This window comes from Arabidopsis thaliana, chromosome 5 (assembly GCF_000001735.4).
Source record: "Arabidopsis thaliana chromosome 5, partial sequence".
In the NCBI taxonomy this organism is placed as follows: Eukaryota; Viridiplantae; Streptophyta; class Magnoliopsida; order Brassicales; family Brassicaceae; genus Arabidopsis; species Arabidopsis thaliana.
The window spans coordinates 7,795,119-7,817,685 of record NC_003076.8 but is presented as its reverse complement, the minus strand read 5'-3'; the positions used below and the strand labels follow the sequence as shown (position 1 = coordinate 7,817,685).

The 22,567-nt window shown below is 34.6% G+C and overlaps 7 protein-coding genes and 1 non-coding gene across 12 annotated transcripts; 5 read left to right on the top strand and 3 right to left on the bottom strand.

Moving 5' to 3' along the window:
* Positions 1 to 766: 766 nt before the first annotated feature.
* AT5G23212 (Defensin-like (DEFL) family protein) lies at positions 767 to 2,308 on the top strand. Its single transcript, NM_001343794.1, has 2 exons — positions 767 to 841; positions 2,127 to 2,308. The coding sequence occupies exons 1-2, from the start codon at positions 769 to 771 to the stop codon at positions 2,279 to 2,281; spliced, it is 228 nt and encodes a 75-aa protein (NP_001318625.1). The 5' UTR covers positions 767 to 768; the 3' UTR covers positions 2,282 to 2,308.
* A 288-nt stretch (positions 2,309 to 2,596) lies between these two features.
* On the bottom strand, positions 2,597 to 7,041 carry SCPL34 (serine carboxypeptidase-like 34). 5 transcript variants are annotated; one of them, NM_180731.3, is made up of 10 exons: positions 6,488 to 7,041; positions 4,936 to 5,046; positions 4,744 to 4,839; positions 4,561 to 4,653; positions 4,361 to 4,449; positions 3,948 to 4,265; positions 3,728 to 3,864; positions 3,301 to 3,393; positions 3,108 to 3,213; positions 2,600 to 2,998 (listed from the first exon to the last, which is right to left on the bottom strand). In NM_180731.3, exons 1-10 carry the CDS (start codon positions 6,792 to 6,794, stop codon positions 2,849 to 2,851), a joined length of 1,500 nt encoding a protein of 499 aa, NP_851062.2. In that variant the 5' UTR covers positions 6,795 to 7,041; the 3' UTR covers positions 2,600 to 2,848. The 5 variants fall into 5 exon arrangements, with proteins under 5 accessions (NP_001078615.1, NP_851062.2, NP_001331558.1 ...); NM_122227.2 differs by lacking the exon at positions 6,488 to 7,041 and adding an exon at positions 6,043 to 6,076 and having other exon boundaries at positions 2,647 to 2,998; NM_001085146.2 differs by having other exon boundaries at positions 2,597 to 3,213; positions 6,488 to 7,020.
* A 1,361-nt stretch (positions 7,042 to 8,402) lies between these two features.
* Positions 8,403 to 10,503, bottom strand: AT5G23200 (C5orf35). Its single transcript, NM_122226.4, has 4 exons — positions 10,338 to 10,503; positions 10,036 to 10,130; positions 9,596 to 9,870; positions 8,403 to 9,497 (listed from the first exon to the last, which is right to left on the bottom strand). The coding sequence occupies exons 1-4, from the start codon at positions 10,365 to 10,367 to the stop codon at positions 8,698 to 8,700; spliced, it is 1,200 nt and encodes a 399-aa protein (NP_197711.2). The 5' UTR covers positions 10,368 to 10,503; the 3' UTR covers positions 8,403 to 8,697.
* A 1,214-nt stretch (positions 10,504 to 11,717) lies between these two features.
* CYP86B1 (cytochrome P450, family 86, subfamily B, polypeptide 1) lies at positions 11,718 to 14,545 on the top strand. Its single transcript, NM_122225.3, has 2 exons — positions 11,718 to 13,283; positions 13,786 to 14,545. The coding sequence occupies exons 1-2, from the start codon at positions 12,027 to 12,029 to the stop codon at positions 14,206 to 14,208; spliced, it is 1,680 nt and encodes a 559-aa protein (NP_197710.1). The 5' UTR covers positions 11,718 to 12,026; the 3' UTR covers positions 14,209 to 14,545.
* Positions 14,546 to 15,730: 1,185 nt separating this feature from the next.
* On the bottom strand, positions 15,731 to 16,212 carry AT5G23180 (mediator-associated-like protein; the record flags this gene model as incomplete). Its single annotated transcript, NM_122224.2, has 1 exon — positions 15,731 to 16,212. One exon carries the CDS (start codon positions 16,210 to 16,212, stop codon positions 15,796 to 15,798), a length of 417 nt encoding a protein of 138 aa, NP_197709.1. The 3' UTR covers positions 15,731 to 15,795.
* A 1,003-nt stretch (positions 16,213 to 17,215) lies between these two features.
* AT5G00455 lies at positions 17,216 to 17,558 on the top strand. The gene is made up of 2 exons (NR_144152.1): positions 17,216 to 17,396; positions 17,543 to 17,558. It is a non-coding gene; the product is annotated as an uncharacterized misc_RNA (transcript).
* A 499-nt stretch (positions 17,559 to 18,057) lies between these two features.
* AT5G23170 (Protein kinase superfamily protein) lies at positions 18,058 to 19,518 on the top strand. The gene has a single exon (NM_122223.4). It carries the CDS (start codon positions 18,250 to 18,252, stop codon positions 19,273 to 19,275), a length of 1,026 nt encoding a protein of 341 aa, NP_197708.1. The 5' UTR covers positions 18,058 to 18,249; the 3' UTR covers positions 19,276 to 19,518.
* A 1,821-nt stretch (positions 19,519 to 21,339) lies between these two features.
* Positions 21,340 to 22,430, top strand: AT5G23160 (uncharacterized protein). Its single transcript, NM_122222.2, has 2 exons — positions 21,340 to 21,720; positions 21,807 to 22,430. The coding sequence occupies exons 1-2, from the start codon at positions 21,376 to 21,378 to the stop codon at positions 22,275 to 22,277; spliced, it is 816 nt and encodes a 271-aa protein (NP_197707.1). The 5' UTR covers positions 21,340 to 21,375; the 3' UTR covers positions 22,278 to 22,430.
* Positions 22,431 to 22,567: the final 137 nt, after the last annotated feature.

The following is a 22,567-nucleotide window of genomic DNA, read 5'->3' as shown; positions in this document are numbered from 1 at the left end:
GTATTAATATTGTTACTTAAAAGGAAGGTCAACTAATGTTGTTACTCCTTCAAGCGATGAACCATGCTCGGAGTCTCGGCTTCCGTCATCTCTCTTTTTCTTCTGACTCAGAAAACTACTCAAAGCACTTTATTCGGAACTTCAATTGAAAGAGCTCTACGGAATTCACTTCGATATCCTCGATATATCTTATTTTTTCGATATTGTTTCGTTTCGTTTCCGACTCTTCAAACACTATTGCTATTTGCTGACTTTTTGGCTTAAAAGACTTATCTTCTTTTGTAAAGGGCCTAGCCCAATTGTAAGTGGTAGAAAATCATCCGTTACACACCCAAAAAAAAATGGAAGGTCAAATAAAATAGTTAAATACTTAAATATTAAACATCATATTGCAAGGTATTTGACATTCCTTTTATATGATACCAACCAACCAAATGTTGACTATCTTTATATGATACCACTTCTGGGCTCTGGCACAACATTTGGTTAGTAAATCGGATATTAACGTATACATGTTTTAATTGTTGACTTCGTCTTTCCTTGATCAATAAAATTGGCAAGCAATATCTGAACATTAATGTAAATCTTTGAACGGTATCTATGTTCAAATCGCATATATGAATTTTATACAAAAATGTCAAGTAATTTAATCAGTAAAAATCTTTGAAAATATTTAAAAGGTAACTTTATTTTGAGATTGTTTCAGATTTAGCTATAAATTGAACAATTAGTGTGTTCCTGTGGTGACTAAAAAAAAGTATATGAAAGATGACATCGTCAAAGCTTCACTTTGTAGCTCTCCTCATCATAGTTTCTCTTTGTATTAATGTTCAATCCGCTCGTAAGTTTTTTTTTATCAGCTGATATAAATTTTTACATAATACCTTTATATAGATATGTAATTATCATATGTATTTTGAACTAAAAGACTAGTGACATTATAGTTGAACAAGTAACGATTGTTATATTATGGTGTGCTATATATAAACAAAATGTATGAATCTTTTGTCGGCTTTGTTTCAAATTGCAACCGTAATTGTTGTAGTGTTATTTTAATCGTTTTTTTAGCAAAACACTATTATCTGTGCTTAAATCATAGAAGATTCATTGCCTATCGTATCTATAGATATATCAGAAAATAATAGAATTAGTTAGAAATTGATTTTAAAAATGTTTTATAAAAATAAAAATGTTTTGAAATTTAGAGGGTTTGCTACTTTAGTTAAATTAATAATATAAGTTTTGAAATGATAAACCTTAACTAATATAAAGGTCTCATAGTTAAATAAATCAGATTAGAGGTTAATACTTTTTTAATTGACAATATAAATAACAATTACTTCATGACCCCTTACTTCATTGATTATAAGAGGATTTGTTTTTCTGCTTTCAAATAAAAGTTTAATATCTTATAAACAATTTCTTATTGATTAGGAAAAAAATTGAGTTAATTTTGAAAGTAAAAAATAACTAATATATAGATTTTGATTTTGAGTTATTATTAATGGCTATATGCATATTATTTCAAAATTTAATGGCTAGATGCATGTTATTTCAAAATTTAATGGCTTATATGCATGTTTTTAATATATAGATTTTGATTTTGATATATATGTATATTTTTAATTTAATGGCTATATGCATGTTTTAATATATAGATTTTGATTTTGATCTATATGCATGTTTTTAATTTAATGGCTATATGCATGTTATTTCAAAATTCAGTATAAAACAATCAAAATTCTTAGTTTATTCAGTGAAGTAGAAAAAAGGATCTTATATCAATATTATATAGATCGAAAGATGACATCGATGAAACTTCACATTGTTGCTCTTTGTATTATTGTTTCCTTCCTTGTTAATGTTCAATCCACTCGTAAGTATTGGTTTCTTGTCTAATAAATATACGCTTTTTCAATCATATATGCATATAGGTTGGAGCCTAGATGTTTGTATATGTGTTATCACTTCGAAACTATCCGAATCAAAATTCAGTATAATATATGTTGTCGACAAAAATATATGCATATAAATATGTAATAATCATAGGCATTTTATACATAACAAAAATATCTATGATGGTAACTTAACAAGTAAATATTTTTAAATTGTGATGAATTCAACAGGAATTATGGATGCTTCCTCAGATTGTGAATTCAAAGGACCGTGTCATAAGAAAGAAGATTGCTATGACTCATGTGGAGTGAACAAACCACCGTTTAACAATGCTATATGTGTACCTGGCAGAGATTCGTTTCAATGTTGTTGTATTTTATCGTGATTCTATTCAAATTTAGTTTACTATTGACTTATTAAAAAAGTTATATCAAAAAAAGATACATCTGAATTCTATTGATTAACAATTTTTTTTTTCTTTCATAATCTTGTCTTAAAACGAAATAAATATAATGATATTTGTTGTCATACCCATAACAATGAAGAAAACTCAAAGAGAAGAGAGAATCATATAAGAGCCATGTACATTTATTTGGCGAATGTATTTGACGTTGAATATGAAATATGTGTAACACTGAATTTACAATATTTTCTAAATTTCATCATCATCTCTTTCATAATTATCATATTATTGACATCTAAAATTTTCTTCCAACTTATATAGAAGTAAGCCTAGCTAAAATTTGTGTTGTTTGGATCATTGGATGACTATATATTGTTAAAGAATTATCCAAGAGATGAGAGTTTTAGAGGTCACTGTAACACGAGAAAACATGTAAAACGCGATAAAACATTTGTACAATTCTAATATAATGGCCTATTTTGCTCAAATCTGTTTATTATTGTTTTAAGAATTATATAAAGATCATAAAATCTGTGGGTAGAGAAAATATCAAAAGGGAAAAGTAGGAAGTTTCTTATTGCCTAGAAAATGATGAATGAGCTGAAGAGCTTCTCTAGGTTTAAATGTCGGAACCTGGTGTCCCGCTCCTCTTACCGTCACAAACATTAAACCGTCATACTCCACCGTCCACCCTCCGACCTAACGGCAAGTGAAAGAAAAATATATATATATATATATATATCTTTAGAGTCAATCACACACTTACTTGGAAGAAAAGTTAAAGTTTGTAACTTGGAACCAAATTAACCTGTAGTTTGGTGTACCAAGGTGTCCAGTCTTGGACTATCTTAAGACCTAGCTTCTTTAGTGAGTATCTGGTTGCGGTCACGGGGATTCGCCCGTCTGTATCCCCACTATTAAGTTTACCAAACAATTTAAAACGGTTATCGCTCGTTTTCAGTTAATTCTTACATAAAAATGCCAAGGATTAGGTGTTATACCTGAAAACCCATACGCGTAATCCCGCTGAAACAAGTGTTCTTAAGGTTGGAAGCATAGAAGCGGGAGCGTCAGACCAGAATGAGACAGTGTCACTGCACATAGTAAACCATGCATATGGTTTAAGTTCCTATCTATCAATCATTTACCACACACGCTTTTGGTTAAACTATGATAGTAAGAGTATTAATATGTAGGTGCATGTGACAATTCATAAACTGATTCAATTTCCTTTGCCTATATTCGAACAAACCATAACCAAACAACCGGAAAAAAAAAACTGCTTCCTCAATATATACCTTAGAATCCTAAAACGTTAACATATATTGCTAAAAAAGACCAAACCAAACTATATGTGCTTTTTATATTTCATGAAAAACAAAATCTGGAAAACCTAACCGAAAATAAGATTGAACGTCGTAATAATACCTGCAATGAGTCCAAGGGTAAGAGATGTTGGTGACATTAGCGTGAAGTGCCTCCTGAACATCTTTTCTGTTCATATATTTTTCTGTATACTCTGATGCACATGGATCGTACCCGGCGGCCATCCTCCTCCATCCTTCCTGTATATAATCAATTATAACCGGTTAGTCAAATTGGTTACGAAAGAATTTTTTCTAAGTGATTAAAAAGACGAATTACTTACATTGTGAGAGATGAGACGGGGTCGTAGAATGCTTCGGAATGCGGGTAGGGGGCGGTTTCCGGCGACTGAATGAGAAGTAGAGGAGTTCGTGGAGGTGGGGACACACTTTGGAGCGTACAGACTGTACATGTCAAGGATCTTGTATACATCAAAATACTCATCTAAAGCGTCGTTGCATTCCTTGGTCACAAGTTTTTGTTTGAAATCGCAGTTTTTGTTCACTTTCTCGTACAATGCATCTGATATCACCGCGTGATCCCATGCATATTCTATCATCCCCTTTTGATCCGTTTCGTCATCCAATAACGCGTTTCCTATCTGTATATATATACAATTCAAAGTCTTCATCAAAACACTAGATATAGTGCAAGTGAAACTAATAATTATTGGATTGATTTAAGAAAATCTCTGACCATTAAACCCTTGAGATTAATGAAATCTTTCTTGGACGCAATCTTGTTTTCTTTGTAGATGAGCTCCGAAAGTTGTGGGACGTAATGGCCTAATAATTCCACGCAAATCATACATATTCAATGTTTTGTTTTTTGGTTTTGTAATAATCACATGTAGAAACGACGTCGTGTATTTCTAACTTATAATAATAATAATTTACCGGCGTAGCTTTCTCCGGCAATGTAGAAGTCGTGTGACTTGTACTGGGGAAATCTCTTGAACCAGTTGACAAGGAAGTTGTACGAGTCTCTCGCTGTTCATCATACACAAACTTTAATTATTAACTTACAAACAAAACTAATATTTCATTAATAAAACTAATGTTATATATAACAAACCGAACCTGTGACAGTGTCGCCGAGTTGTTTTATATCACGGCTTGTGTTAGTATAGGAGAATCCAACTCCAACCGGCGATTCCAAGAATAACAAATTCGCCGCTATGTAAATCACATTTCAAAAACATTAATTCAGTTACATTATTGATAGAAAGAGAGATAATATTTGAATATTTAGAAAGTTATGTATACCCATACCTTTGTTCCAGCTGTATGGATTTAGCTTGAGTTTAGGCTGACTCGAGTTTTGTGGGAAGAATGGTCCCAGTTCTTCTGCAGCTCCGAATCCGATTGATGAACATCCCGGTCCTATATTCACATTTTTCACCATTGAAATCTCAATATACTATAACTAAATACATTTTACTATGTACATTATTTGGAAGTACCACCAAATTTAAACTTAGGTGATATAGGCCTACTCCTTTAATTTGACTCTACATTATGTTACTTTTTATTCACTATTATTGCATAGGGTCCATTTAATTTAAGGGTTTTGTTGCTTATAATGATAAACTTGCCTTTATCAAGAAACACACGAATAAAAACAAACTTGAGAAAACTTTTAGGGCGTGCATATACGTGCATGGACCATGTGTAATGTTTGGAATCATAATGAATTATGGACCGAAGGACCGTTTAAGTTTCATGGAATTGACTTTTCTTGATATGATGATAATAGATAGATGCATAACTTTTGTGTCAATAATTACTGTGCCTTCATATTAAAGTAAAGGGCGCAATGAGCCCACGGGAGCCTATTAAAGCCTAAATATGTGGAGGTAATAATTTTAATATCCATCACATGCATATGAATTCAATTAATATGTAATAAAATATAAGCATATGGTTAATCTTCCACCAAACTAATTATCTTTAATCTTTCACCAAAATATTTTCCAAGCGTGTTATGCTGAACAAAAAGACTTACAATAATCTATCAAAGATTTTATTGTTTTATGACTATTTTCATCAAAATTTGGATTTTTACGTTGTTTAGCTCTTTATGAATAAAATGACTTAAAAATAAAGTATTTTTCTATTAACAATGTGTAAGAAACCATAAACATCTAAAAGAAAAAACCATCTAAAAGCAAAGCATGATGGAACGTTGAGATATGTGGATTGTAAATTTAAATATATAGCAAATGAGTCTACAAGAGAATAAAAGCTAGCATATATAGGATCATGTAACAACTAACAAGCATGTGGAATCATTACAAGCTTCCAAAATTACTTTAAAGTTTAACCAATCACAACCAAAACTCATCATGATGGTGATGATGATAACTACTAACCACATACGTTTCATTGATTTTGACATGGTGCCAAATGAGATACGTCTTACTATTAGGAAGCTTCACCTAATATTCTCCCCAAGTTACCTTTTTTTGTCTCCATGCATACAAATGACTGATACATACATACCTATTTATTTATGGTTTATTTTAATCCACGTTAAAAATTATTTCAGCTGTATTATATTATTTATATAGTATACGTACGTTAATTTTTTGTTATTTTACGTGTAATGTTGTTAAATGGAATTGTTTTTCTAACCCAACTCATGAAAGTTTCAAAATTCGAATATAAAGATTGCGCAAGGATCAAATATCTATTACGAAATCAATATCAAGTAGATGAAATGCACACAAAGCATGATACACCTTATTTTATTGGTGGGTTTTAATCTTTTAACTATGAGACGTAATAGAAGAAAAATGAGTGGATGTGAGTTAGTTTAACTTACCTCCATTGAGCCAAAGGAGGACAGGTTTTTTGCTTGGATTCTGAGTGGCTTCAAAGAACCAATAGAACAATGCTCTTCCATGTGTTTCATTAACCGTCACATAACCGGCGTATTGCCGGAATTTCACTGGCGGCTGTCCCGGAAGCTCTTTCACTCGATCAGCTCGTTGCGCTGCCAAAACCCTAGACCGGAAACAACCGTTGTCGCCGTCGTTGTCACTGCACAGCTTTTCTGCTGATGTTGAGCCAAGAAGAAAGGACACAAGAAATAGGACAAGAACAGAGAACTCAACACTATGAGAACCCATTTCTTTTTAGTTTATTATAGTTTAATATATCGAATTTGTGGAAATTGTGAAGTGACTGTGTAAGCTTATATAATGTTGTGTGAGAGAGAGAATGGGATTCAGAGACAGATAAGAACACTCTGTAGTCTCACTGGGTGGTAACCATATTCATAAGATAAGACACATGAGAAAAATCAAATTCTGGAAAAGTAAAAAGAATTTTATTTCTTTCTGATTACAAAGAAAGATTCATTTCTTTTTATAGGAAGATTTTTCTCTTTCTTTTTAATTAGTTTGAATAAATTAATAGTTGCAGTTTTATAAATATTTTTTTTTATATGAATTTCTCTTTTTGTTAACACTTGGTGAAATATCTACACACGCAATTTGTGATCTGTCTTTAATATCGTTTTCTATTTGAATTATATGATTATACTTGTCTTTGTAACCATTTCCTTAAGACGAAGACATCAAAAAATATCAAATATGATAGAAAGCAAGAAATTTTATTTCTTTTTATATCAGTAATAATAGTAGCAAATTCTCTTTATAAAAATAGAAAGGTTTGTTAGAAATTGAGTTTCCCTTTTTATGGGCAATTTCTCTTTTTGTTAGACTATACTAGATAAATAGAAAATACGTACAGACAGACGCAACTTGTGCTATGTCTCCAATATCGTTTTTGTATCATGATTGAAATAATTTGATATATAAATCAAAAGGATAATATAAAAAAAATGTTAGAGAATTAGAGATAATGAAGTGATTGGTCAATGAATTGGAATAGAAGGATCCAAATAAAAAGCAGAGCAGAGCAAAGAAAGTGACGGTTCATTTCATAAGATTATTTCTTAAGAGAGATTTGACCAAACACTGTTTTACTTCTCTCTCTCTCAATCTTTCATGTTCCTCCCCCTTGAAATTAGCAACGACCGATCTACATAAATATTTTTATATAATATAATGTGTGAATTGTGATGTATGTGCAAAGTAAATTATACCTGTCATATAACAAAACAGAATGTTACGGCTTTGATTGCGTAATAAAAAGATTCAGTTTCTGTTTATATACGTCATAGAAGTGTATATCTACATCTACATGTACTCTCCTATTATACCTATATACATTAAGAAGTCACGAGGCATTTATGTTACAGTGTGATCAATATGAAATGTTTACAAACAAAAAATTTATAAATTTTTTTGTTTGCATTATTATATGACTAACGTGTTTTAAAAGAAACTAGCTAAGATTCTCTACGAAGATCATAAACATGTAAACATTTACTCTCTTTTTTTTCAATTACTATGTCTTTTTTTTGCGTAGATAATTATTACATGTTTAAGTTATCAAATAGTTCAAGAGTGAGTTTAAACAACATTTGATATACTCACAATGATTATAGATAATAGAGTTATAAGATTATACAATTATAGTTTTCATATAATCGTTTATGTTGAAGTTGTGCATTTTATGTCTACTTTATTGAATTCGCTATTCCTTTTGTGGTAATTATTCGGTAGTCATATTTTCCGATAACTTTTGAACGTCTTCAATTCAATAATTTTGACTACAAAACCAAATCCATCATTAAGTCATTTATCACATTCAACAACACAGATCATCACCATTGTTCCATTCCAACCATCCATTGAGAACTCTATAATTGCATTGGCATTACGTAATTTCCCTATTACAGTTGCAGCACTGGTTTCATCACAGAGTCGTGTGTTGCTCTTCGTCCATAGTATGTAACAACAGAACAACATAAAATATTAGAATAAAATGTCTTCCAAAAATAATCGAAAAACAAAAATAGTGACACAATCAGCGAAACGACGTCCCGCTAATAGTCTAAAGAAAACCGAGGAGCATGTTTTGAAACAGAGCCTTTCAAGTTTCATTAAAACATAAAAGAGAAATTTAGCTCCATCTTCTCCTATCTTCCTCCTCGTTAACCGGAGTATACCAATCTGGTCGTCTCTTAGAGTTGCTCAGCCTGTAATTCAGCAAAAGTTCCTCATTACACAACGACCTCGTTGCCACCAAGACCAGTGTCTTCAGAACCGGAGCTTCTAACCCGTTTTTACTCCCTGTCTTAAACCAGAAACTTCCAAATCTTTTCATCTTTATTTCTCCAGAATCCCCAAAAGATATATTCGGAATGTAAGGCCGCAGATCTTTCGCCATCAAAGGGAAGTCATAAGGACATATCATAACGTTTGGAGTCATCTCTTTCGCTGGGTGGTTAGCTAAGTGACCAAAAGCCAACGGATTTCTCCTCTCAAGAACCTCTTTTCCTTTACCCGAACCTTCGAGAGGCTTGCTCAACGCTTTCCATAACCTGTCTGACCCGTTTTCTGCGGTTTTGGTGTTTGCTTTGACCGCAGGTGTGTAGGACCCGTTCCATGCTTCCCTTGATTCTCCCCCAAGACCCCAAGGTTGAGCATTTATTACAGTCCCATCATACCTGGTGATGAGATATGAGTTCTGTGAATCAACCTTCGGGTACCCGGGTATGTACTTGTAGAAAGCAGGAGAGTAAATAACTCCAGGGTAAAAGGCTAAGACGGTTCCAACATCTGCCTCGCCTTTGATAAAACAACCTTGACCAGCGTCTTTGTGAGGTATTACAGACGGTTTGGTCTCGAGGGTGTAACCCATTTGATCCATTAATCTCTGTGAGACGTCATTGAGTTTCAAAGGCTTTGTCTCGGGAACAACTGTGCTGAAGAAGAATCAGTGAGAATACTAATTAAGCTGAAAGAAAAATACTGAGTAATAAGTTCACAAATCGATTCAAGTAAAGTAAAACACTTACGGGGCTGATCTGCATGTGGAAAAGCATTATTACTACCAATGGCGAAAGTAAGACCACTTCTACGAGGAGGACGAGGGCTTGTTGATTGTGACCCCGACTCGTTCCTCCTAACATCAGGAAGAAGGATTCCATCCATCAAAGAGCAGAATTTTTCAACTTGGTAGTGAATGTTCTCTTGAACTTGCTTCTGCTGCTCAGATAAAGTGGCTTTACCAGCCATCTCAATGATCTCCTCTGCATCAGTCTCCTCAGCTTCTCGTCCCAACCGGTTATAGCTAAACACAACAAGTTTTCATGAGCACAAATAGTGGATGTATATACAAGAATTAATAACTTAGAAGGAAAAAAACTAGAGCTAAACTAAAGACTATCGTGTGTGATGGTTCACAAATCCATATTAGAAATCAGACTTTGATTCTTCTGAGACAAAAAAAACCAACCTTGTATACATAAAGAGTTTGTTAACGTCTGCTTCAAACTGCAGTTGCCTTGGGTTCTTAGCAAATGTGGTACTCTTGGCAAGAACTCCAACAGCCTGCAAATGCAAAGTTTATCAAATGAGCAACTTCATTAGAAATTTATCAATAAAAAACGAAACTTTACGATTCCCCTTCAGCCTAATTTCAATTCTTCTAATCTTAATTCTATTGGTGCAAATCGAAAAGACTAAATCCGAACAAAAAATTCAAACTTTCTTCACACCCAGTAAGAGATCAAACACAGAAGCAAGAGATTCATTAACCTGCTGAAATTTGTTGAAAAGAGTCGCCATTTTTAGTTTTCTTTCCTCTGAAACGATTCTCCACGCTCTTTGTTTATAAGGATTGCAAGAAATTACTGAAGAACATCAGGAATCGCGAGAGCTTGGGGCGAATCAAAAACCTCCATTGATGAAGAAGACTGCATCTAGTACTTTACTTACTCGGTAGCACACCTCCATGGGCAGGCTCCAGCACCATGGTTGGGCCCATTTCTTATTAATGGGCCTAAAATAGAGCTTCTAGGGCCTCTATATATTTTGTCTTTTCTCTTCCGTTTAGGCGTTTTGCTAACTTTCTTACGTATATGAATGTGAATTATAGTTAGTTAACTTTAGAACTGTTGAGCGGCCAATGCCACGTCCTTTGTACGTAAATTATGTTATTCATGCTATTATTTATGTACCAATTTTCTATTCTAATATATATTCTAAGTTTTTTTTGTATCAATACTAAGTATTTATACAATTTTTGCAAATTTTGACAGAAAGATAGTACAAAAAATATGAAAGACCAAAAACTACATAAACCACCAAAAATTACAACACAAACAGAAAACGGAAAGAAAACTCAATCGAAAACTCTACAAGTAGAGACCTTAAAAGAAACTTAGATTCCAAACCACAAAGCTCAAATATTTGTGTGGTTTCCTCAACTTAAAAGATCTCAAATACTTATAGTTGTTGCCACTAGCAATCCAAACCTAGGCCAGTTTTCAAAATCTCTAAAAAAGAGCTTACCATTCCAAACTTAGGACAATCCTCATAATATTTTAAATTTTATGACATTTTTTAGTTTTTTCTTACCGAACATAGAGATACAACGAATAACACAAAATACCAAATTTTACTAAACAAACAATTACTGCACAAATGAAAAAGTAATCAACAACATGAGCTCATTTCACGAAAAAAGAAGCGAAAAAGCCAACGGTCTTGCCACAAATTAGTATATTGCAAATTACAAATGCTTAAAAAAATTCACAGATATATTCATCAATTATACCTTTTGATTATCTTGCAAATAAATCTTCCAATTCATATTACCTACGTCAAAATTTAGCCATCTACCCTTATTATCCCATTATGAAAATTTCAAAATCGATAAGATGACAGACACCCAACAACGAATTATCATTTTATATACTATAGGTATTAGATACCTACAATTTATTTGGTTTATTGGGAATATACGATTCATAAATTCCCTCATAAAAATATAAAGCAAATGTGGACGGAAGCAAAAAAACTAAATATAGAATGGAGAGAAATTGTATTATTAACTTAGGTTACCCATCGCCAACAACCTCTCATTTCCTTTCCTAAACTATTTCACAATTTTGGTCAAAAACACAATCTAACCCCAAAAAAGATTCGACCTTTGAAATTCCCAAAACCAGAAGCAAAACCCCCAAAAGAACCCTACTTATAGTGAAAGAAAAGTAACATAATAATATATATACACGAGAACCAAGAGCCACTTGAATATAAAGTTCACAGTTTTTGTCTGCTCACCAAATCAAACCAATTTCTCCTGATAGCCAAAGTTTTTGTCCCCAACAAGAAACTCATGCAACATTCTTCACCCACTAGCTAACTAACGACTTCCATTCTTATTAATCTCTCTCAATTCTTCATTTCTGAGATTCATCGCTCTCTCTTCTCTTTGTCACAATGAATTTCAATTCTTCTTACAATCTCACTTTCAATGACGTTTTCTTCTCTTCTTCTTCCTCCAGTGACCCTCTGGTTTCACGGAGGCTGTTTCTCTTGAGAGATGTTCAGATTCTTGAGCTCCTTATTGCAATTTTCGTCTTTGTCGCAATACATGCCTTGCGTCAGAAGAAATACCAAGGTCTTCCCGTGTGGCCGTTTCTTGGGATGCTTCCTTCTCTAGCTTTTGGCCTCAGAGGAAACATATACGAGTGGCTATCCGATGTTCTATGTCTCCAGAACGGAACTTTCCAATTCAGAGGTCCCTGGTTTAGCAGCCTCAACAGCACTATCACTTGTGACCCAAGAAACGTTGAGCATCTCCTTAAGAACCGGTTTTCTGTCTTCCCTAAAGGTTCTTACTTTCGAGACAATCTCCGAGACCTCCTAGGAGATGGAATATTCAACGCGGATGATGAAACTTGGCAGAGGCAGAGGAAAACAGCGAGCATTGAGTTTCATTCAGCCAAATTCAGACAATTAACCACTCAATCTTTGTTTGAGCTCGTGCACAAGAGGCTCTTACCTGTTCTTGAGACATCGGTTAAGAGCTCATCTCCTATCGATCTACAAGACGTCTTGTTGAGGCTAACGTTTGATAACGTATGTATGATTGCTTTTGGAGTCGATCCAGGATGTCTCGGTCCAGATCAACCAGTGATTCCTTTTGCGAAAGCCTTTGAGGATGCGACTGAAGCTGCGGTTGTGAGATTCGTCATGCCTACTTGCGTGTGGAAGTTCATGAGGTATCTTGATATAGGAACAGAGAAGAAGCTTAAGGAATCAATAAAGGGTGTGGATGATTTCGCTGATGAAGTTATCAGGACGAGGAAGAAAGAACTGTCTCTTGAGGGCGAAACTACAAAAAGATCGGATCTCTTAACTGTGTTTATGGGTCTGAGAGATGAGAAGGGAGAGAGTTTTTCAGACAAGTTTCTTCGTGATATCTGTGTGAACTTCATACTTGCTGGGAGAGATACTTCTTCTGTGGCTTTGAGCTGGTTTTTCTGGTTGCTAGAGAAGAACCCAGAGGTCGAAGAGAAGATCATGGTGGAGATGTGTAAGATTCTGAGGCAGAGAGATGACCATGGAAATGCAGAGAAGAGTGATTATGAACCTGTGTTTGGACCAGAAGAGATCAAGAAGATGGATTATCTACAAGCTGCTTTGTCTGAAGCTCTTAGATTGTATCCTTCAGTTCCCGTGGATCACAAAGAGGTACAGTAGTAAGTTTTAGCTAAATGTGCCCTGTTTTTAACCTATTTTTTTTTTTAATTGCTTTCCAAGAAACCCAATTTGATTAAATTTCTAACAATTAAATATAGAAACAACTTTCTGGTTATAGTATTTTTTTTATAAAGATATAGTAGCCTTGGTAACATAGGATCGTATAAACTGGAAAAAAAACAGCCTTTCAACGATAAATTTTAATTAAAATCCTATTTCGGGTTGGTTTCTAATACAGGTGACCTAATCAGTAACCAGAATAAGTTAATGTAGAAGTTCTTGGGAAGACACCTAATTAATATACAAGTATCTTAAAAAATCATTTCTTCAAAAAAAGAAAGAAATAATAACAACCATTTTGACTTCTTGGTAACCAATAAGAATGTCTGTTTTGGTGTTTCCCTATGAAATATCTGACCACCAACTCATTCATATTAATTTTTTATGATACTATCGAGTTACTGAAATTTATTAGTTTGTTATGTTTATTTAGGTTCAAGAAGACGACGTATTTCCTGATGGAACTATGTTGAAGAAGGGAGACAAAGTTATATACGCGATTTACGCAATGGGTCGTATGGAAGCTATTTGGGGAAAAGACTGTCTTGAGTTTAGGCCAGAGAGGTGGCTAAGAGACGGACGGTTCATGAGTGAGTCGGCCTACAAATTCACAGCCTTTAACGGTGGTCCACGCCTTTGTCTTGGCAAAGATTTTGCCTATTATCAGATGAAATCTACGGCGGCCGCAATAGTTTATCGGTACAAGGTGAAGGTGGTGAATGGTCACAAGGTGGAGCCGAAGTTGGCACTCACAATGTACATGAAACATGGTTTGATGGTGAACTTGATCAATAGGAGTGTCTCCGAGATAGATCAATACTATGCCAAGTCTTTTGATGAGGGTTATATTAATTAGTGTTTTTAATGTTTTGAAGATTTGTTAATTGATTAAGTTAATGGTCTAAGAAGATTGTGTGCTTACTTTTAGTTGATTTGAATTTTTAAAGTATGTTTTTTGTGTCCACTTTGTTATTAGATGATGTGTACAGTCTATGGGTTATGTGTACGTGGAAATGTGGAGGAAGTTGAATGGGTTATATATACTTATATGTGGACCGATTATGGGTTGTTGTTAGGAAATTAGTTGGTGGGGCTTGTAATTTGATAATAAATTAATTACTTGGAATTTTAATTTTAGTTTCTATCAGTTTTGGTTAGCACTTTTGGAATTCAATTTGGAAACGAACTTTTTTAATTTGAAATCCTAAAGAATCTAACACTATTTTTTGTCAAACTCTTAACACTTTTTTGACGAATTATAGTCTTTACTTTAGTTTGCTCGAAAAAAATAATACTCTAGTTTGAAAATCAAATGATAGTAGAAAGAAAGTACATAATTTACTAGACATATATATAACAAAACAAATTATATGTATATGTTCATAAGTATATATTTTCGCAATTTTGTACAAGTATACGTCCATGCATTCCCTTGAACGTTTACACCTATCGGTGAACGTCCATACCAAATAATATACGTTTTCAAAATAAGTTAAATAAAGTCACGTCGCAATAACTTTTGCATGTGTCTCTATGACCTCTGCCATTTTCAGAGTTATGAACAGTTTAAAAGTGGTATTTAATTTCAAGAAAACTAAACAGCTCTTTCATTTTGCATGTGAGATCGCTATGATCTCTGCCATTGTCATCGTCTATCACAAAGTTTTCTCTTTCATTCTAAATTCGTTTTCTGATACTTTCTAAGCTTAGTTTCCATCCAATCTCATTGGTTGGCAATTTTAAAGACAGAATTATCTTACTATGAAACCGCGTGTATCTACAACTTTGTCTTCGTTGCTTAATTGCATACAAGTGACCTAATTCGCTTGAAAATCCGATTACACGTGATCAAATTATGTAAGAAGATAACCAACGCAGAATGATATCTTCATTTCTAGGCTAGTTATGTAAACTTCAAAACTATGTGATAAGTTTTGGCTCTTAAATGTGCAGTCCTCAGGAAAAAGCACAATTATATGGTAGAGCAACTTAGAACTGCGCATCCAAGAGCTTACTTACATAACAAGTTAATGCTAGGATATGCCTTTGCTTCGATTATTTTGGAAGACTGCAATTTTCTTGTCGTAATTTTGTGTTAATACAATCCTTTGGTTTCCACTTCCATTTCCATTTGTCAGAGTATATCTACAGATTGAATGTTATTTCCCAATGTGTTTAGAACAAAAACTACTATATTGAATCGTGTGTTTTAAAAATGCCATTCAATTTTCTAGCTACTTACCCAAGATATCAAAAACTTAAAATTATATCAGTTCACATAAAGGTAGGGGTCTTATACTCAATCAAACATCCAATAAAAGGAACTATATGATAGGAAAGCTAAAATGGATTGTAAACAAAAAAAAAGTCTAGAAAGCCAAAACACCAATAAAAAGCTGCAAAATTCAAACACATTCTAGCAACATACCACCAGCTCTTCCACCTACTTACCCGAAGAAGATGCGTTGTCTTGTTTAAATAACACAGTAGCTACCTCTTTTGTAAATCCAGTCCTCATCATAAAAAGCTCCATTTGCATAGCAAGCATCTTCTTCAATTGTTTTTCAACCTCACGCTTCTTTGGTCCATCTTTGACCATATCCCAGTATGCAATCCACTTTGCTTCATCAATACCCAAATAAGTCAGATTCTCAACCTTAAAGAAAGAGACGAGCTCTTGACCAAAAGATAAGGGAGTGCTTATGACATTGTCTCTAGCCTCTTCATGTTCATCATCCGAAGAGTTAGTCTCTTCACCAGAAGAACCATATTCATTTTCAGTAGAACCAGACTCTTTTTCGGATGAAGGTGCTGACGCCATCGGAGGATTCTCGATTTTTTCCGGCTGCTTAGGTGCCATATTTCAATCAACTTCTTCTTCAGATGCAAGACTCTTCTTCTCCTTTTGTTAGCTTTTTGAGGATTATATATAAACTCTTGGTAATTGACGCTTAGGGTTCCAACTTCCAAGTCATATTTAATTCCTGTAATTGGTAATTGGGCAATAACAAATAACTTTGTAACAAACTCTTGGAAACCTCAAGTTCCTTTTGGTAATGTATAATTTGTAGAAGGATATAGAAGATTCACAATATATATCAAATATTGTATAGTTATGAACTTATGATACAAGATATTTTACATATATGTATTCATCTAGTTAAGGAAATTTCTATACTATATAAACCTATGTAATCCTAATCATTATTCTTATGAGAGTAAATATAACTTCTTCCAATTCCTAAACTCTCATCACATTATCATAATTAACATTTATCAAAACTTGGAAATTATGAAATATATTTTTAACGGCTGTGACTAAGTATATCGTAGGCTACCTTCATAGCTGGCACTATAAGTTTTTTCAATCATTTAATTTTACCTAGGTTTTGAACCCAAGCATGGAATTATTTTATAATCAACCTAGACGACACCTTCTTCTCTTTCTTCACGCTTTTGATGGAGATCTTCAATATTCTTTGCGTAGAATCCTGGCAAGCGACTATAATTGTACATAGTTGGAAATCTCTTGCACACTTGTCTCCATTAATCAGTAAATCTGCTAATAAATCTCAGTAGCTGAGACTCTAACCCCATACCTCTTGGTGTAGAAACATTAATGAATCCTTGATCAACTATTGGGCCAAGGGGACTTCCACCAACCTACCAAATTCAGACTTTGATTTCTCATTTAATCTAATTCTGTTTTTAACATTCCAATATACTATCTTACAGTGCTCGGGGCAACAATTCTATTGTGCTTCAGATCCGGCTATTCCAGTAAATATTTTCACCAAAAAAATCTACTTGAAAGGTAGTAAGAGCCACTTTGTCACAAAAAAATTTCCAACCAAGTCAAGGCGAAGCTTTGGCTTCAGTAAACAAGACAAGTTCTGGCCTTCTTGTTCTGGAGAGTACTAGTCTACCAAAACACTTTTTTCAGGGTGATGATCGACCTACGAGAGCAGGTGTATTTAAAACTACGTCCTGACATTTTCTTGTGAGTGGAACGCTTGTGGCCATCCTGAATTCCATTGGTAAACGGTATTTGCTATAAAATAAGTCAATAACCCACGTAACATAGATTTCATTCTTTGTCTCTTGTCTTGTTTGCTGTATGCGTATTAACAGTATATATGCAGTTTGTTTTAGTTGCTACACAACAGCAAGACCTGAAAAATCTATTGCAGGCTTGCAGCCCCGAGAAGAACGTGTAATTGCGCGTCTAGGGAGATTCTCAATACTCCATGAAGTTGAGCGTAAGCCGTAAGGCAATTAGTCTCTCTGCAGGCTGAAGCTTAAGGTTATTGCTGCATCTCTAAGTCTTTGAGACTATAGTCAAAAGACGTTTTCAGACTTCTGGTTATGTTTGTTATCCAGTCTCCGTGACTCCATACAGTCTTCTTGGTGATCATCAAGTATAGTCCTAAGCTTTAGCAACATATATGAATTCATGACTTCAAATAAGTGTTTACTGTTTCATTCACTTTACCTTGTTTTTTTTTGTTTGGTAAGAATTCACTTTACTTTGTTAATCACTGCGACTCACTTTTTTCTCTGGTTACCTAAACGTACCGGTTAAGGCGGTTAGGCCAACAACATAAGATTTTTTTTTGTTAATTAAACATAGGGGACTCAGCTTTTAACCTTAAACTTTGAACCCAACTATCTCAAAAGCATGAAAAATGTCCGAAAGGAATATGAATAAAGCATCATTTATCATCATTACTCTATACTATAAAACAATGTTAAAATAAAATAAAAAAGCTTTATATTCCTTTTGCTTTTCTCAATAATTTTCGAATTATTTCGTTTTTACAACTTTATTCTTTTACACGCAAACACAACACACAGTCACACACAATAATCTTCTTTCAATCTCTCTGCAAACTTACCGATGAAGGAGTTCGATTACGACAAGCTTGTCACTGCCATAGATCGATTCTCTCCTTCGAAACTCATCGGTAAAGGAAGCCATGGCTATGTTTATAAAGCCCTTCTTCATCACCAAGACGTTGACGAAACACGTCAAAGAGTCGTAGCCATTAAAACACCATCATCATTATCTCCCTCATCACCATCCTCATCATCATCATCAAAATCAGAACAAACGAAGAAACTAGAAAACGAGATCGACGTTATGTCATCGTTACCTTATCACCCACACGTGTTAAGCTTTCTCGGCCATGCCGAGAAAAAACTCATGGTCGTTGAGTACATGCCAAACGAATCGTTATACCAATTATTACACGTGTCAACTGATCCTCTTCCCACGTGGCTTAAACGCATCGAAATCGCTCTTCAGATCGCGAGTGCGGTTCACTTCCTCCATGAACACGGTATCATCCACCGCGATATCAAATCGGAAAATATTTTGTTTGATTCGAATTGGGAAGCGAAGCTTGCTGACTTCGGACTCGCCGTTGATTTTGGAGGTGATAAGAAGATAAGACCGGCTCCGGCGGGAACTATTGGATACTTAGATCCGTGTTACACGTTACCGGAGAATCTGAGTATGAAGACTGATGTTTATAGTTACGGTGTCGTTTTGTTGGAGATTGTTAGTTGTAGAAAAGCTATTGACGTCTCTCGTTCGCCGGCGTCGATAGTAGACTGGGCGGTTCCGTTGATTAAGGAAGGGAGGATCGGAGAAATATGCGGCGGAGGAGGAGGAGGATCGGGTGTTTTCCGGGGAATGAGTCTACGGTTGTTGCGTATGGCGGCGAGATGCGTTTCATCTGACGTGGAATCACGACCGTGTTTCGGGGAGATCACGGCGGAGATAGTGGCGTGTTTGGCGGAACCGTTGAAGAGTTTGCCGTTATGGATGAGCGTTTTGCGTCGGGTTGTTAAACTGAAACGGCGGAAAAAACGGTTGAGAGAAACGCTGACGTGGCCGGGTCAAACTTGCCGCGTTTGGTGAGAGTTTATGAATTGCGGGTCAAATATCGAATCGGGTCGGGTTAAAAGGTTGGGTTGGTTACAAAAAGAAAACAACCATCTAAATCCAAGCAGAAGAACAATCGCTAAACAGAATGATATATTTATCGTTTGTAGTAAGTAGCATTTAATTTTGTTATCCCTTCGGATAATGTAACCATTAATCCATTACTAATTCAGTCGTGGTCGATTGATATATTTAACCGTTGTTGGTCTAGTGGGTTTTGATTTTCCAATATTTTATTTCAAACTTGTTAGGATAAAAATCAATTTTGATTGTTATACTAACAAAAACGTTTTTATTTACGAATAAAAAGTAATAGTGATTTGCATACATTCCAACAATAATATTGTGCATCCATAATGATGAACTTTGGGTTTAGGGTTTAGCCGGCATAAAATCCTTGCATGCACTATTCTATCGTCTATGGTAAGACGCTAGTATCACACAACTTGAAATTTTAGAAAATCACATGCTATTATGTTAAGAGTTAAGACACTATATATATCACACAAAAATGAAAAGAAAAGAATGATAACATCATTTTTTCAGACTCTGTGTGAGTATATCACAAAACAACACTATATTGTTTCGAGCAATTTATGTTGATGTGCTTTTCCATAATGCCAAGATTTCCACAAAAAGAAAAAAAACTACGGTCTTCATATTATAAGTCCTCGAAAATCACAACGAAATCTTTGAAATACAAATTGTATAACTTTCTTGCTTTAGTTCTTTAGCATTACATGACTCTTGTATCGTGAATCAGAGACACATATATTTACATGTTATTTTCCTGATTTACACTCAAAAGAAAGTCATCCACCAAAATAACCCAACTTCTTTTCTTATGGCCAAAAGATTCAAACCAAAGTTTTTTTTTGTTGTAGGTTAAAGTACGAAAGTTATTCTTTGTGGAATGAAATGTAAGTGGGTTTAGGGCCCATACGAAAAACTAAAAAGACCGCGAAACAATGAGTCTATGAAAACATGGTTTAGTAAGTAACTTGTCTACAAATGTTTCAAAGAAATTTCAGTTTGAACCTTTCAAACATAATAATAAAACAAATAGACAGCAAGAGAAAACTTGGTGACTTAGAAAGTAGAAACGTGGACACGACCATAACTCTTAAGAAATACTTTGGCTGGCCACCAGCAAAATCCTCTATTTTTTTGGTTGAATCTTCTTCACTAAGATTTTCGTATCAAATATGTCTGAAGAGTAAAGAAGAAAGAGACAGATTGCAATTTTTTTTTTTTGACAACCGGTATTAATTAGAGTTCAAACGAGCCATTTCTGCAAATTGTTGTTTAAATATGTTATTGTTGTTAAATACTGTAAATGAAGATATTTAACTAATATTTTTCTGTAGTTTAAATTTCTTAACAAATTGAGTTAAATTGTTTCTTACAAAAAAAGTTTCATATAACAAGATTAAAATCAATAATGGACAAAAAGAGAGGATACAAGGGTTTCAAGTTTTGTTAACAATAAAAAGTTAGAAACAAACTTCCGATTTGTTTTCCTGACTTCTAGATCGATTAAAAGAGTATGGTTTGGAAAGTTAAACCGTAGCTAGCTTCGAATTACGTTCGCATCATTTTCATGGACCGGTGACGACATATTAATTCATCCAATCTCGATCAACTTGTACTAGGCTATTAACACAAATACATGTTATCCAACTTGTAAACACAAATAGAATTACCACATATCGTTTGGGTCGGGCATGTCTCCACCCGAACCCCGAGGCCCGAGGCCCCGAGCTTTGGACCTTCCGACTTGTTGTTGGTCGGGTAGGGAGATTCATGTGCTACCACAAACAACTTGTGAAAAGATTCAAAATATATCAACAATGATCAAGATAATTTTCACGACCGTAATTATAACTTGGAGGTAGTAGATACTATTTTTTTCATCTTATTCTTTTTATCGTATTTCCGAAAGCGTGCGAACACTATCACAAGTATTTCAGTTAATAAAAAATGGGATATAATTCCAACCGTTCCGAGTCATATATATAATGTCAAGTCTTCACACAAATTAATGTTACATTTTTGGATACTTCTTTTCATCTTATAATGGGCAAACCGGAGAGAAAAGTCCGAGAGAGAATTAACTCTTCATCTTCTTATTTTCTTCGATGTTTCGGGGTTTCCCGGAAAATTCACTCGGACAAACCAATAGTAGACGCTGGTCAAGAGATCCAGAAGACGAAGAAGAAGACGAGAACTCGTTGGTTTTCACGGCCAACAAAATTCCGTTCCAAGGAGGAGATCACACCGACGTCGATTTACAAGTCGGAGAAACAAAAGTTGACTTTTGAAGATGATAAGCAAAATCTGTTTCGGGTGATACGTCATGTGACCGATCGAAAAAATGTTGCGACAAGTGGTTATAAGACCGTTGATCATGAAACTAAAGAGGTATTTATTGAATTTTTCTTACTGAACTACTTTTTTTGGTTACAATAACAAATATTTTCCCTTTTTGTAACGTTTTTTTTTATCAGAAAGACACGAACGAACAAAGAGACATAAATCCGGAGCCGTTGAGTTTCTTAGGATACGATGACAAGTTTTACGAACGGGTATCAACAGACGGAAAACTTGACCCGACTAATATCGTCGGGTCGGGGTCCAAGCCGAAGGAAATAAGGGAGAAGTCGTCAAGGGTTAGAAAACGGTCGCGGGTCTCTAAACTTGACCCGGTAATTGGGATATCAATCATAATGCTAACGCTGATGATAATGTTGACGTGGGGACGTTTGTGCGCGATACTTTGTACATCCACTTGGTGCTACATTTTCCCTCGTCTCAAAGAAGCTGCTACTGCGGTTGCGGTGGTCAACCGCAAACGCAGTGGTAGCGGTAAAGGTGAAGAAGGGTCGTTTCAAGGTGATTTGGATTTGAACTCTGTGGCTTATAAGAAAAAAGTCGTTTTGGAAGGATTTCTTGTTCGGCAACACAGAGTTTCGATGTGACAACGTTTCAATTCTCTTTATTTATTTTCTCAAATCTTGATGGTGTAATTTTCTGATGAGTTGTTGATTTTTGTTTGGTCGTATCTTCCTCTCTTCTTTTGACATGGCGAATATGTGTATGAAAACTATAAAATACTAATCACGATTGCTATCATTCATTCATGTGTCCGCGTACACACATATGTAGGAAACTTTGACTGTGTTGTTAAATGTTCCTAATCAAAAAATGGAGCCTCATAAAACTTGACCCTGCTTTCAAATAATCTATTGACCACGTTTCTAATAGTAGT